The sequence below is a fragment of the Dermacentor silvarum genome, chromosome 5 (assembly GCF_013339745.2).
Source record: "Dermacentor silvarum isolate Dsil-2018 chromosome 5, BIME_Dsil_1.4, whole genome shotgun sequence".
Taxonomy (NCBI): Eukaryota; Metazoa; Arthropoda; class Arachnida; order Ixodida; family Ixodidae; genus Dermacentor; species Dermacentor silvarum.
The window spans coordinates 23154801-23171249 of NC_051158.1; the positions used below are offsets into that span (position 1 = coordinate 23154801).

General features: G+C 45.4%; 1 protein-coding gene across 1 annotated transcript; it reads right to left on the reverse strand.

The window, feature by feature from the left end:
* Window positions 1-1076: 1076 nt before the first annotated feature.
* Window positions 1077-14589, reverse strand: LOC119454004 (uncharacterized). The gene is made up of 7 exons (XM_037716022.2): window positions 14381-14589; window positions 12954-13104; window positions 10699-10811; window positions 9402-9552; window positions 6663-6839; window positions 2596-2739; window positions 1077-1346 (listed from the first exon to the last, which is right to left on the reverse strand). The coding sequence occupies exons 1-7, from the start codon at window positions 14572-14574 to the stop codon at window positions 1128-1130; spliced, it is 1149 nt and encodes a 382-aa protein (XP_037571950.1). The 5' UTR covers window positions 14575-14589; the 3' UTR covers window positions 1077-1127.
* Window positions 14590-16449: the final 1860 nt, after the last annotated feature.

A 16449-nucleotide genomic window follows, 5' to 3' on the forward strand; every position in this document is an offset into this window, starting at 1 on the left:
AAGTGGTTTACTCCTTTTCTTGTCGTCAGCTTTCGAGAAAATTGAGTTGGTTTAGACCTCGATGTGAGTTTTAAATTGCTTACTTTATTTCGCCTCAGGATTGTGCGACATTATATTTTAATTAAAATAAAAAATCACAGGCCTGCGTGGCAGACGCAGCAGTCACAGCGTAAGCGGGTGGAGCGGCTCAAGAGTAGCTCGATTTTGGGCATCACGCACAACAGGGTCTTCGCGGCAGTCTGTTCGCCTCTTTTTGACGAGAACGATTTGAACTTTCCGCCCGGCGTCGACGGCGAGCTGCGGCTTGTAATGCTCTCTGCACAGCAGTCTGCTGCGCCCGATCTGCGCCTTACATCTACAACTTGCATGTCGGGCGCGCCGCTCTTGCAGGCACCTTAACTAGATGGCGCCACCATACTGGCGGAGGCTCGGCAGCTCGGGAGCGCGTTGATTGCGCGCCTCGTCTGACTCACATGTCGTCTGCGCCTGCTGACACTGCGTTTGCAGGCATCTTACCTAGATGGCGCCGCCATACTGGCGGAGGCTCTATTCGTCGCCCCCTGCGTTTGCCTTAGGGTATTTTCCGCGGCCCGATAGCAAGTGCATGCGTGGCTCAGTGGTAGAGTATCCGGGTCCCACGCAGTGGGCGCGGGTTCTATCCCGGCGGGAATCGGGTACTTTTTTCGCGTTTCCGGCGATAGCGGTTACGCGGCGTACGCCGGCGGCGGCATCATCGCGACCCGAAACGGCTATTGGAATCAATATTTACAGCTTACGCTGTAAAATAGATGTAACGTTAATGTAACGACACGTTCGAAGGAACTGTAACTGGAACGCGTTCCTTTCGCATTAAAGGAACTTGTAACGGGAATTCATTCCAAGATTGGGAAGGAACGAGCTTTCGTTCCTGTTTTAGAGGAACGTGCACAACACAGTCTACCTTGCCAATTTCTGCAGAACTGATTAGGACGAAGATGTGCATTACATTGAAGTGAAGTTACTTCTATCAAATTATATTGTCGTCTTCAACTATATGCAATAAAAATACATCCGTAATCACAGAAGCATAAGTAGTATATTTCACGGCATCGCTCTGGCAAGCGGAATGGCATCGGAGAAGCACACGGTCAACCGGGACGCTTTCGGTCCCCGAACACTCTGCAGGCTTCTTCGTTGAACATGGGGCTACTCCTGAAGTAGTCAACAACCATCTTCAGCTGCTTCAAGCGGCTGTGCCGGCCGTACTTGTTCAGGAAGCCGCACTGGTTCTCGTAATCGTCATAGTCGATGTCGTAAGCGGCGACGCCGAACTTCAGCTCAGTGTCTTGGGCTTTTGCGCTACAGAGCTGCACAGGAAAAATTAAAAAGAAAAAAAGTGGAAATGCAGACGCCATTGCAAAGTGATTGTGAAATTTACCCGATAGACGTGCTTAGATATGTTGCTGAGGAAATTCATTGGTTAGTTACCTCTACTGGTTAATCGCTACGCGGCGTGTGGGGGCTGAGACGTTGCGCTGCCTCCGAGGTCGGTGCGCGTTACAAACCAAGCTAGAACGTTTTGCGAGAAACATATTGTGTAAGGATCGGTCCGTGAAGTCACAGCCTTTCATTTACTGTCTTTGAGCGAGTTTATTCGGCCTTGCTGCAGTAATGAAACAAATAAAGGAACCACATGACACCAGACGTGGCGAGACAAGCTACCCTCCTTGAAGGACAGAAGTGTAATACTATCGCACTGCATATTGTTTTAGACAGGTGTAGCACGGTAAATTTGTCATTATAGTTGACTGGTGAGTGCATATAACTTAGACGAGGACAAAACATAAGAACAGTCAAGAACAAGCACTGCCCTTTTAAAATTAGCTTTTTTCAACTAGCAATGTCCAGAACTATCATTGTCCAACTGGCGCTCTACAAGTACCCAATATTTGACATTCCCATGACAACACATACATGAGCTGCCTAAACCCAGACATTAATGATGAAGGGCTGGAAATTGAGCTTATAAATAAGTTATCTGCTTTATAAGTTATCTGCCATAAGCCGGTGTTTGTGGCCAGAAATCGCAACTCCCATCCAGCCAAATAATTCGAAAGGGCCATCACTCGCATTAGAGTTTCCCCTTTAAGAATTCGTTCTCGAATTGTAATAGATTCGATCGAACTTGAACGAATTTGAATTTCCGAATCAATTTTGAATGGAATAATCAAAAATACAATAGTTATTGTACCGTGCTGACTGTCGGCAGTCGCATAATTTGATGCGGTCAAGTCACTTAAAACATTCCTTCAAATATAAGTTCACACAAGTATAGCAATGGCTAAAGGAAGGTCTGAGTATTGGTCGATATTACCAAATTAAACCTGGTCTAAAAATAGATAAGTTCTTCGTACGCTGACCCCATACTTGTTCAGCATACAAAATTTTTATGCAAGTCCGTTCGGTGGTACTTTCACTCAGTGCTTGGTAGCGCATAGTGACACCCAGTCTCCCAAGTTGGCTGTACTCGGCCAGAAACGGAAACCGCGAAAGGGCGGGGGGGGGGGGGGGGATTGTCCGAAGAACGCTTTAAAAGCGTTAAAAACAATCGTTTACCTTGACAGCCAGTGCATCTTCGTTGTCATAGACGAACGCGAGCTTGGTGACCGGGTTGTAGGTGAGCATGGCGCAGTGCTTGCCAGAGTAAGTTAGCTGAACCTTGTTCCTGCCACCGGATGCGGATCTTCCGTCCGGACACACCTGAGAAGAAGAAATGCGAGACTTCTATAGAGTCTCTTGGCTGTCATCGCGCGGACGGGCTGCGGTCCATCTCACGGGTGGTAGGCAGCGCATAATATACACTGATTTTAAATGCGTGAGCAGTTCTATACCTACCCAACGTGGGAACGTCTTACGTCCGTCACGTAGGACGATCGTATTCAAGATAAGGCCCCCAGCAGCGAGCGAATTGACCTCCGGGCTCCCTTTCGCTTCAACGCTAACTAAGGGCGAGAACACAGCGCAGACGAATCAGCTATCAGCATTTGACGCACTCTGTCCCCATCACAGATCGCTTTCAAGATAGGGCCCGCGCTGCCACGCCAGAGTACGGTTGATAATGGTTCATAGTGGCTCGAAGCGGATGGAGGCAATGACGGCTTGTAACAATCGGAACGGCATCAACGCACCTGGCACCGTCACCTACACTAGTTTGCTTGCGTCATGAATTCACATTGCGCCGTCGTCCACAGCCGCTGGTGACGCCGCAGCGCTGTCGCTTATACTGGTCCGATCAAGTTTCATAACATTTACAATGAAACCATGCTGCGTGTAGATGAGCAAGTGACACAATGCTAACGCATGATTAGACAACTCCCAAAGGAGTTTCTGCGGGAGCTTTTTTTTTTTTACTAGTCAGGCCTCACCATTCTGGCTGCTTTTATGAACTAAACTCTGCCAGTGTGCGGAGCCGTGATTACAAACACTTCAGTGAGGTGACAACCCAAGCGATCTATATGGCTTACCGTAGACGCTTTTATTTTCAAAGCGCGGCTCTTAGGTGCCCTGCCTTTCGCGTTGGCGTCGTCCCTCGGCGTAACCGAATGAACGAGCACAGCGCAGGTTGAAAGAGCGAACGCGGAGCTCAGCGGAAGATGAAAGACAGCGACAGCGAAAAGAGCGCGAGGATGAAAGCGGAGGGGGTGGGTATGGTGAAAGCGTGAAAAGAAAAGCGAAGTGGCGCGCAAGACGGGCTCTGCAGCGACGTCCGCTACGAGATGGTACCGGAGTACCGCGCCGTTGGCATGCGGCGAGCGCGTCCGCCAATACCATATATGAAAACAAAGCGCTGCATGAGCGGACGTCTGTCTGCGGCGGCTGCTGTAAATCGCGCCCACGCTTCACCCACGCGCTACCTCTCGCGATCTCCCGATCAGCCGAGGCAGTCGCGCCACACTTCGCTCCATTTGAAATGTGCCGCACGAGACAGATTGTGCTCAAATTTCACATTAGGGAGTATCGTAGTCGTCGGTTAATTTTTTTATTGATCTGGATATGTATTTATTTATTTTTATCTGTTTGTTTGTTTGTTTGTTTGTTAGGTGCCACTCTTCCTGCGTCTTCGATGGAAGAAGAGAGGCACTCTTCGATTAGCATTTGATTTGATCTCAAAAATTACTATGAACCCATCCCTACAATGAGGCTCTCGGTGTCCGGCCGCCGCAGTCATCGCGGCGAATTAAAGTAGCAATTAGAAGAGGGGCGCAAGTCAACACACACGCCGATGAAGGCGACAGGTTGAATGCCACAACAAGCGGTTTATTAGGCCTTCAAATTCGTCTAATTAACTGCTCAACATACTCGAAGACATGCGCAGATACGCATGACTATAATTGAGAACAGAATGGAAACAGATAATGGTTTTCTAGTTTCATGGCACAAGCTCCAACGAGACGCTTCGTGTGGTATGTGTTAATTTGCGCCTGTCTTCTAACTGCTAAGTATCACCAGCTAGCCCAACAAGAATCCCTCGGATGCAATGCGGAAGCTGCACAAGATGCGCACTGATTGTTCGTGAACGGACGCCTGGTTTTCCGCTTGCGATTAGCACTTAATGGTCGAGAAAACTCAGGCAATGGCAAAAATACGTTTAATTATGGCTTATTACGCGGCAGTCAATATTGAGGCCGTTGTTTCCATCAGCGTTGGTAACCTTCTTTATGGAAAATGTCGCCAGGTCTTGGCTCAATACACCACAGTATTAACCAAATATGGTAAGTGATATGGTGATAATAATGACTTCAGAAGAAGTCTCGTTTTTTTTTCAAGTTTTAGTGATTCATAAACTTTTCTTAATACTACCGCTTTACATTGTCATCAGCCCTGGCGAGCCCTCCATCAGAACGTTAACAGTGAAAACAACCTCCATTTTTTAAATGACATCTCCTTTGAATATTGGGATTTCGTCTGCAAAAGCAGCTTTTGCGTACCTAGATGTCTCAATGATTAGCTTTTAGTCATGAACTGAGACATAGCTACAGATGGAGGGGGGGGGGGTGCATACGTCTTACTTTTAGAGGTGCGCGAATATCGACTTTTTCGTATACGGATCCAATTCTAATTGTAAATATCGCATTTCGAATTGAATATCTGTGGATAGTCAAATGCAGGCGCATATACGTATTTCCAGCATAAATATTTATTTCCGTTTAAGCATCTTACACGCTTTTACTTACTCGTGAAAAATAGACAGCCATGGAACTATTGCGAACAATTAGAACCAGCTTCAACCACAAAATATTTATAAAGCCATTAAAAGAACTGCACGATCGAGCAGCCGCTCAACATCTTTAGAGACTGGTTACAAACAAGCTTTCCAAGAATGGCAGGCTGCTGGATGTCTAGCTTTCCAGAAACGCTAAATAAATGGTTGTTAAAAAAATATCACAAGTTGTGGAAAAGGAAAAGAAGAAGCTTCAGAAGAAATTGTGCGCCGTAGACACAATAAAGGACCCGTTACAAGGAAAACATCACTGGTTGTAGCGTAACGGATAAAACGGCTACTTGACTGGACGGCAAAAAAGACTGATTGGCAGTCTTCTTGGGAGCCGGCAGCCGGCAATAACCGGCTGTCATGTAGCGAACGAGGAGAAGGGGTACCGAGGGGCCCGATTTTTTGTTAGCCACAACGCTAAGAAGCAAACAGATAATGAAGAAAAGGAAAGATTAGGGCAGTTATTTGTAGTTTTTGATTGAAGTGCAACATTGTAAACTAAAAGGAAATGCAAAAGCAGGCAATTACGACTTGCTGCTGGTGGAAGCCGAACCCGCAACCTCCGCATTACGCGTGAGTTGCACTACCAATAGTGATTTGGCTACCGCCTATTGCCACGTCCACCTTCTTGGCTATTTATGTATGTGTACAAAAGTTAAATCAATTAGTGTTAGCCAGCACCAAGCGTCCGCCACGAAACCGTCAATAAAGCTTGCATTACCGACTTCGTTTCCGCGTCGCTTGCAAACCTTTTGTCATTGTTTTACTTCTGATCATTTGGTACGAGTATACTTTGTGAACTTGGCGGAGAACAGTTGCCCGACTTTAACAGTCGGTTGCTGCGAAACATTTCGTTACACCGTGAAAGAAGGTAACGTGTGCAGGCACGGACACAAGAGGAGATAATCAGACAACACAATCGCCACAATGGACGGCGTTTGTGTTGTCTGGTTTTCTCCTCCTGTGTCCGTGTCTGCACACCTGACCTTCTTTCAGGATGAATCCATACCAACTTGCTCAACTTTCTGCAGTTCTAATATTTGGTTATCTTCGATATTCGAAAATACCGAATCCTTAATTTTTGAATACGAAACGAATATTGCGCACCAACTATTCTTATTCTTATTCGAAACTCCGAATATTCGCCCACCCGTACTTAATTTTCTTGGGAAATGTGGGACGAGGCATTCAGTTTAGTCAAACTCCATCGCAAAATTTTACTAGGGCCTTTTACCGTTTATTAACGTCACCAAAATGTCGCAAAATATATCACAAATATTCAATCAAAGACAAGGCTGCCGCCTCGGCCGTATACTAAAGAAGACTCACCTGATTTAACGACTTTCTCATTAGATTACTAACGCCGGTTTCGATTTTTCAGCGGAATCAATTTTGCGGTCTGCTCGCTCACCTCCGTGTACCTGCCAAAGTCGGACTTGCTGCTCGGATCTGACAGGCAGCGAGAGAAGAAGTCCACGTGGTCGCTGGACATGGGCACCGTCCAACGGCCCTTCATGGTCACCGACAGCAGACCTCTGGTGCTAGCTCTTCTCAAGTACAGCTGTCGGATGCTAAACACGGCGGTTGACTGTAATGTAAGAAAACCGAATGCCACGCATCGGGATCTGTAAGTTTCGAGATATTATTTCTCTAAGTATGCGACGAAATACATCGGCGTTTCAATTACTTTTGTGCTTCAATGCATAAAACAGCATTTTGGTAAAAAAAAAGTCAGAACAACAACAGTGAATCTTTGCGGCGAGTTTGATGGCGCAAGTCTCCAAAGTGGTGTCATCCTGGAAATTCATTCCGAGTGGATACGCCTGACAAGCTCACCAGCTACAATTCGTAAATTGCAATGTGTCGTAAAGTAATTAACGAAGAAGTTAATTAGCGAATTTTTGTTAATAGTTAAATATGTGTATCGCTTTCTTGTGCTATTAATGTCCGCCTCATCGAATAAACCAGCTACCTGCCACAGGCGATTTCCAAAAATTCCGTAAAATTAAAAATGAATACCACATATTTGTGTTGTGCTTTTCACGGTGTATAGTACACATGTTGAGCGTGTTAGAAACGAGCTGTCGAATCTGCGGCTTTATTTGAAAGAACGGGACACGCATTCAAATTTTGGTGTACTTTATATAGTAGTGGGGCGGTAGCACTCTCAAATCGGCGCTTTTTTTTAGGTCTGTTTCAGCACGGATACAGAGTTGTTCTTCATAAGGAAGCCCTTTGGTCGCTTGCGCGTTGCTATGAATGAAGTTGAGAGTGCAGGATACATATGAAAGGACATTGATGTTGTAATTGTGCCGCCAGACCAGCTGAAGATGCAGACGACGTCTGCGGCTAGTGTAGTTTAGCAAAGCCTGCAACAATATTCCGCCAAAATGGTATCATTGAAATGGCATTACTCAGGACACCTTAGCCGCACTTGCGATGTCGGTTTTGCCGTTGCCGTGCCTTCTAGGCGTTACGATATGTGTATTTGGTCGCTCATGGCGGATGGTCACGGTCACTACCCCGAAAAAAATCAGAAAACAGCAGCGGTGCCGAATTTTTTATGCCCGAGCATCATGGAGGGGTGAGAAGGGCACGGGTACGTTGTGCCTCAAAAAAGGTTGCTTCAAAAATTTCAGAAATTTTCAGAAATGGGCCATGCACCCAGTGTACAAGATGTAGTACACCATTGTCACTTGAGAACCAATAAATATTTCTCGATAATTCTTTGAAGACGTCAATATTTGCGGTATTTCTTTCAATATTCGCAAGCTTTGGAGAAAATCGCACTGGCACATTTATCATGGGTCCTAACACACCGGAAATTGCACTGTGGTCAACAATAGCCATAGCCAGTCACTTCTGTAGCCGATGGAAGCTGGGCCAGCAGGCGCCATTTTCTTGGGCAGTGGTCCCCAAGCGCACCTGTTGTAGCGAATATCTGTCATTTTTTGTTTCCCCCCACCCCATCCAGCTTAATGACACGTAACAAGCGGTGTCATTACACTAGTTACTGGTACTGCACCGACTGGCTAAGAGAAGCGACCCATGAACGACTGGTCGAACCAAGCGCGAGTCGCTTAGGTAGACGGCAAGCTGGATTGCGGCTTCATAAGGAGAATAATATACCAGCTGCGGTCATCGAGCAGTACCGTGAATTTAGCTAGTTCGTCAAACATATCTAAAACACTTGACGGCGCTAGAGACGGGGACGAAAACGACGGGTCCACGTTGTACGCGTTTCATCCCCTTGTCTAGCACCTTCAAGTGTTTTCGAGATCTGCGGTCATCGTGCGCGCATTTACGAAGTATTTGTTTCCGGCGCATATGGACGGTACAAGACAACGCATCCAGTGAGAAGAGCGACAAAGAACCCAGTGATGTCGACGTGGATGGAATCAATGAGCGACTCCACAATGCATGTTGGTGTCAAACATCATTTAGAACAAAAGGTTCGTGCGTTTTTAACAACGGAGCTGTTTAAGACGGCTGTCCACATAAAATGCCGGACGATCCTTGCGGTAATGCAGAAAGCGTTCACAGCGTGCCCCTGTGAACTAGCGTAGCTGATCCTGGCTAAGTCTAGCTAAGCATGGTTGGGACTATTTAAACTTAGTCAGTCATCGATAGCCAATCTATATCGAATCAATAGCTAATCAATAATAGATCAATATAATCAATAAATTGCGGAAAATGCTGCGGATGACTTGGTAATGCTTAGCATATCCCAAGTACGTAGCCAATACCTAGCGATAGCCAATCGATAGCCAATCAATAGTCAATCAATAATTGATCAATAATCAATAAATTCAGGAAAATGCTGGGGATGACTTGATAGTGCTTAGCCTAGCCCAAAAGCCAGTACTGGCTATAGGTGCCCATGAGCTCCGCTGTATTTTTAGCATTGCGCCTCCAGTGCAAGCTACGCTAGTTTTTTGTTTAGTTGACCTTCATTAGAGGATTTCTTTTCTCAAGCTTTTCCATATTCCGGTGTTGGCTTAGAATAGGGGTCGGATTAGGTGTGAGTAAAGAACTTGGAGATCGCAGGTAGAGGCCCCCGTCCGGCAGAGAACTTAAATAGACCGACAGTCATGATGGCCTTCGTGGTTACGGAACCTTTGACTATACGTAGTTGTTAAAACGTGCCTACCAGATCATAGTTGTAGTCCCTGGCAATGTCGTCTGGTGGAATGTCGAACGGGTGCCGTGTCGGAGGCATGATGACGCAGTTCTTGACCGTGTTGTCGCCAAAGCGGTAGTGTCCGAGGGATATGACCATGTTAGGGGTGAAGCCGACATCACTATTTTGGGATACGAGATTAAAATAGGGAAACAGTAAAAAAAGAAGTTACCTTTCATCTTTGAATCCAAGCAATATGACGCTATATTTCTTTAGAACATTTGTACTTCCGTTAAATAGTACAAATTTAGACGTTATAAAGTTTGTTTGTCCGTAAACTTCTTTTGCGGATAACCGGGTTGCAGGAAACGTGAACGTGAGATTGACGACGATGATGACTTAATGGCATATCATTCGAAGCGGGGCGGTGACAAATAGTCTCGTAGCCTGCTTGATTTTATTAGGTATGATATACATGTTTATTATCTAGCATTTTTGTATACATCCTTTTAATCACTCCTTCCCTTCAAGATCTGCCTTGTACTGCTACTGTAAGAGATCCGGTTGGATCAATCTCTTCCCTGGGTTTTTTTTTTTTTTTTTTTTTTTTTTTTTTTTTTTTTTTTCACCAATACTCTGAACGTCTCTTGCTTATCTCGACTGCTGACCGGTTAACGCTTCCGTCCACTTTAAACCAAGTGCTTCTGGAACATGTACGTTACCTATGGCTCTCACTGGGTGGATCACTTCGCATTCCATTAGGATGTGCTGAGTGGTGATGACATGTTACAAGAGCTTCGTGTCGAAGAACATCTACACCATCTGATCTGGATCAAGCTAAAGTGCACACACATGTGCACTTTAGCGGCCCATTTATTGTCATCCATGTTCCCGAGTCTTCATTCAAAACTAATTTTGCTCAGTGCTTCTCTGACTTCAAGCGGCCGCGTTGGTGGCGTCACCTGGTGGCGCAAAAGTCAAGCAGACAATCATTGCAGTAACCAATTGTATTCTGCTCAGCTCCTGGCGTAAATTTTCGGCAGCGCCTTAATCGTGCGCACTTTGCCTCCTTAACTTTTTCCCCCACAAGAACACTCGCGTAACATGAAAACATGCCCAAGGCACTGTGATTAGATGAAGGGACACAAGATGGCGTTACCAATATTGCTGATTCCGTACAACTCTCCGGCAGCCCGGTAAACGGTAAGCGGCAAGATGTTTGCGGACAAGCTAGAACTCTCTGTTACAACAACTACACCTGCACGGGGGGGGGGGGGGGGGGGGGGGGATATGCCGTCGCACGTCGGACACAGCCGTTGACACGCACCTGAAATAGATGGCAAACGCCAAGCTCCAGTCCAACTCCGGATCCGGAATGGCGAGCACCGAGATCAAGTCCTTTCCCAGTTGTCTGTGCATTTCGAGATGACTATCTATTTCCTGCAAGGAAACAAAAGCTTTAGTAGAGCTATGCACATCAAGAAACAGCGTATGCTGAAGGCGAACAGTAAGGTCCCGAAATTTCCAAAGATTCTAGCGTTTCAAAGTAGTACTGGCGGGAAATTTCTACATTAATGATCAAGCGAATAAGTAAAAACTGTTTATAATGAATTGAAGGGGGGGGGGGGGGGCAGAATTATTTCGCTTGATCCACTGCTTCATTCTTTCCGTTATTGCAATTACTTCAATGTAAATTTTAATGGGGATTTCTAGGTGAAATTCTCTTACTTCGTTATCATTATTGCGTTGCCAAATGTTTGACTAAGCTTTCTTTGCTCCTGCAGTCGTTTTCGTGCTTGCGGGTGGACGGTCGGTGGCCCGACTCGACTAGAAAAACGTCTCGTTCGTTCGCTCTTTCTCTTGCCCGATCTCTTGCTCGTTCTCTCGATCGCTCGATTTCTCTTTCGCTCTCGTCTCTCTGTGGCTCTCTCTCCGCTTTCTCGTGCGCTCGTTCGTTCGGGCTATTGGCTCATATTGGCTGTCATCATCAATAATTTGGGGCCAATAATTACTTTGCGATAGGCACTGGACATGAAAATCCCAAGAACCAAAGCACCCAAAATAATTTGCGCTGCTACATCGGGCCACGCAATAAGTAGCAACACAGCAGTCGACTCAGCGAGCCGGAGCGAGTGCCAACACGTAGAGATGTACTGCTCCCACGTGACCACCTTCTGCGTCATTACGTCTCGACACGTACACCTACTACCTACAGGAAAGCAAAAATGGTTCGTGTAAGAGCCATTATATTACAAAATTGAGAAAAGTATACACAAGCTTGCCAGTATATTCTGGGACTACAGGTCCAACACTTCATTAAATGCAACAGCAAAAATTATTTCGGCAATTCGTGACCAATTACTAAGGTAATGGCTAAGAAATATAAAGCTAGGCAAGATATACCGACGTATTGAAGTTTGTGCACCAGAATTTTCTGATTAGCAGCACTACAACGTGCTGCTAATCAGAAATTCTGTTGCAGAAATCAGAAAATTGCACATTTGCCAGCCCTGAGGCCTTGCCAAAATTGTTTCAGTGGTATATGCCACTAATTTACAGCACATTTAGTAAAAGTAGAGTTTCGTTATTTGCCGCTGGCACTTAATATCTAAACCAACGATGGCGCGAAGTAGTGCCATGCTGTAGTCGTAGATTTGCGGCGTCTTGTGGAGATGCCTTGTAACCGCAATAAGGGGTTGAGAGTTTTCCACTCTATCACTTTGCCCGAGCACGAGGTGAGCAATACAGATCGAGGTTGGCAATTACATGCTGTGGCTTGTGAGGTTCAGGGATAGATATCATGGTGACGTTCTTCCACGCGGATAGAGTAACCCCTTTTTCCCAAACTATATAGACATCGTGATTGAGGCCTTGAACCTCTTAGTGAGTTGTATATATTTTGACAAAGTGACATGATGTGGCTCTGCGTTTGAGCATATATACAACTATACCTGCAGTCCTGCACCACCAACAGCATCCAGCAAGTTTCTATCATATTACATCAAGTCCGACGGTCGGACAAAAGATCTGTCACGCGTATCGTATCGAGGTATCCCTCCCGTGTCCCCTGCTTTGACCTTCTCGATATGCCTTCGAATACGTCGGCAAAACAAGAGGGTTCTTTCTGGCAAATTTATTTTGCCGAAAACCACAAGCCGGAGGAAGTCTCCTTATCACTTGATTGTTATCTGCTATCGTCCTGAATAACTCAGATAACAAAGCCACAGAGCCGGAAAAGAGTTAGACGTGGGTTGGATCCCAGGACCAGGACGAATTTTTCCAAGACTTCGGAGCTTTCTTCCTCAGCAACCTGTATCGATTTCCATTGTGGAATTGTGCTCTTGCCAGACGGCCGGATGGCGATTTCTTTCACTATTATAAAGGGACTTTGCAGCACTTATCATTGCGACGTGGTGTTATATGCCTAACCTCTGCATTAATGTCGACCACTTCAGTTCTCTCAAGACCACATAAGCTGATAACGTCAGTGTTATAATATCCGATTTCCTCCCCAGTATAGTGCTGAGATTCTGCAGATTCTTTTAGGACTCAATGAGTATGGTGTGAAAGAGAGAACCTTACCTTCAGTGTCGAAATGGCCGCTTTGGTTTGGTTTTCTGGCATCAGCGTGGGGGTGTCGAGGATCCCCACGTGGTAGACGTCCTGCTTCCAGAAGTTTGCGAGTGGACTCGGGTTTCTCCCTTTCAGGTCTTCCTCCGCCATCGCAAGGTAGCTGTAGACGTTACACACAGCGCGGATTGTCAGGTCAGTGCCGACTGATCAGGGACTGAGTCAGTAAGTTTAGCGAGCCGGACTGGCCGACTCGGATTCAGAGAGCGCATTCTTTGAGATGAATGAACAAATACAGATATTGACACAAAGAACAGAACAAGTGCTGGACTATCCTTCTGACTATGGTACTTATCGAAAATTGGTGCACAGACACTAACAAAAAACGGAGGCAGAAAGATTATAAAACCATGAATGACTATATGAGTGGCGCTTTGACTTGCGAGGGACCCGGTTATAACCCGGGACCCGGTTATAGCGCAGTGTGATGATACCGGGCGCTCATGCGCCAAATAGTATAATGTCGGTGGGCGGTCTGTGAATACACAGCCGATTGTATATAGCGCCCGTCCGTGTCTGTTCCTTTTTGTGCCTCTCCGCCACTTTGCACTAAGTAACATAAAATGCAAGGCTAACTAGCCGAACAGTGAGTGCTGTTAAATTTTAGTACTAGATTATCCACTGTAGTGATTTGCCTCCTCAAAACAAATTCTATAAAAAAAAAACTCTATGCAATAATCTACAAGTATACTTACAAAATCAACGCATTTTACTACATAGAATTCTCAAAATGCCAATGCAAATTTTCGAGAAGTTTTACTAAGCCACAATGGCTCAAAAACGAGAAAAAAAAGTACTTTGAAGTTTGTGACGTAGTACTGACGTATACCGGTACCGAAGTTCTGCCACGAATTTCAAGGTACTGCAGTGTGACCTTCGTGTTATCTTTTAGTAATCAAGCTGTTAGCGCGAAATTAAATTAAATGTTCCCGAAAACAGTGTTTTTGAAAGGATACTTAATCAGTCTAAGCAGATGCAATACTTCTCTTTAGTGCCTGTTTAACCAATGAAATACCGCGCCGAAGTACAGTTGCCTGCCTGAAAATGCGCCGCCCTGGGCACGCCCGAAATGCATCGTGAACGTGACACATTCGATCACTAGTTGTGTTAACTATTCAGAAATTATTTCGAAATAAAAATTTCATGGTGAGTTTCGTTTACATAAGCTGTGTGGCGCGACAAAGCTGGTCGCACTGACGCTTGTAGAAGAACCCTGTCCGGCTCGGAAACTTCGGGCACTTAAAAATCAACTTAATTCCGTTGAATTTTTCGCAATCCTTCGTTTTCGGTTTAACATTTAACATTCAGCGTATTATTCAAGCTCGGAAATGTTGCGTAATGGCAGCTCGAATGGGTTAATGAATGACCCCACTGCTCACAGGTACGAGAAGCCAACTCCGAGGCTCGTGGTTTGGTAAGGTGGGTGCTCGTTGAGGAAAGTGTTCAGGCTGTTGCTGTAGGTGGTCGGCAGGGGCACCATGTTGCGGCCGTTCTTGTAGAGCGAGTCGAAGAAGATGTAGTCGCACAGCCCGTCATCCGGGAACGCGTTGGCCGAGCTGGTCTTCTCTCCCATGACGCACAAAAGGGGTACCCGGTCGGCCACTGCGCCACGACACGTGGGCGGCCAGAGGCCGCGACGCGCGCATTATACGCAGCGATTTAAAGGGACATTAAATCAAGTTACACTGAGAAAGTATTCTTCGAAAACTCTGCTGTCGTTAACTACACTGGTCCATTATTAGAAGAGAAAATGAAGCTCAAAGTAACTTTTTTTTAAATTTCGCGCGTAAACCCCAACGTCAGCACTTCAGTGTGACGTCTCGACTTGGGGCAAGTTCGCGAAACTTGCCCCAATCTTGGCCTCCTTTAGAACACAATGTAGTCAATCTTTACCGCTAAATAATTAACTGAGACCTGGAAGACGCTGTCAAAATCCATGACGTCACAGGGAGCTGGTGCGGGAACTTTAAGTTCGCGACAGCCACTCGCCTTCTGTGTTTTTAGTTTCTTTCTGGCTTAATTACCAAGTGGCTCTCGCGGTAAGATTGCTGTTTTCGTTATTGTGGATGGATAATCTGCTGACACAGAAGAAATAATTTTTCTCTTTAGTGTCCCTTTAAGTGGTCTATAGGTATCTTATACAGCGACGTGCATTTATCCCTCATAGTTGTAAGTAAAAAGGACATCGCGCTTGAAGCTGCTCTATTTGTGTTAAATATTTTGCATTAAAAGACATTTTACGATCCGAATCATTCAATACAACATTTGTCATTGTTACTTTCCAGACTTGTACATTAACAAAACTGCGTTCTTGCGCACTTTTCTTCCCCGTTTTTTTTTTTTTTTCTTAGTTTTTTTGCTGTGACCACTGCCGTTTGCAGCGTATAAAGTACACAATAAATGAATACGTATTTGAATAAATAAATGGCTTGCGAGAACATAAAATAAAAGGGGTGCTTCAGTTTAATAAGGTACATGGCACAACTGAAACCGATACCGCTATAGAACATTCGTTGGATAACATTCGGTATGATCAGCAAGCAGGCAGATCTTGCATGTGAAATTTATTTAGACTGACGAAAATTTATTTCTAGATGTTAAATCACCTCCGTCCGCAGCATTACGGAAAGGCGAACCATGTTTAAATAAGGCAGCAATTTCAAGGCTGAGGCCAGTAACCACTGAGATGTGGGAATAAGCAGAAAGCATAGCATGACCAGTACGCTCAGCTCGGCATTGTTTATTAAAACAAATTCTAGACAGCCTAGAAATTCCGTTGAGTTTTTTTTCTCCTATAAATCGTGTCTACAGGCTGTCTATACATAGCCGACATAGCACTGACCAGTTAGATTGTCTTACATTTTTTTAAAGATCATTGTGGATGGATTTCTCGAAAGCAAGAAATTGGTCTTCCTGGTTTGCCAACAGGCAGGAAGAGGCAGACTTATCAGCGACTTTCCATCAATCGAAAATCTACTACTCAGGGCCTTCAAAGACAAACTATGAGTTATCTTGATTAATAAAGGTTTCGGTGTTTACCCAAATGCTGCTTGCAGAGACAGTTTATATAAAATATAAAAACTTTCTACTGTTTTCTTGCCACGCACGCCGGTTATTATCTGAACCTGTTCAGATAATAACCTTTGTGGCACTTGTATTTTAGAAAGGTGCGCTTTATCGCCAGTTTGGCACGTTTGTTTGGCCCATACGCGGCCCACTTTAGCTAGCACGCGGTAGCTGGCGCTTCAAACGTGCGCGTGCCGCAGTTTCGCGGCCCTCCCAGGTTTGACACAAGCAGAAAACGGGCCTGCCCGACCCGACGATGAACCAAGAACGGGCCGCCGCCTGGACCAGGGCTTATTTCTGAAATCTTCTCGTCCGTAAATGGTCCACCATCGCTAATAATAGAGAGGCTAATAAATAGAGCTTGTCCGGTAATCGGGTAAAC

Bases quoted from the DNA above. Each gene is read 5' to 3' on its own strand.
- LOC119454004 (XM_037716022.2), bottom strand. From the start codon at position 14,574: ATGGGAGAGAAGACCAGCTCGGCCAACGCGTTCCCGGATGACGGGCTG. The intron at 13,105-14,380 runs GTGAGCAGTGGG...TAACGTCTACAG, and splicing joins GGAGTTGGCTTCTCGTACCT to CTACCTTGCGATGGCGGAGG. The intron at 1,347-2,595 runs GTAAACGATTGT...TTTCCTGTGCAG, and splicing joins AAGATGCACTGGCTGTCAAG to CTCTGTAGCGCAAAAGCCCA.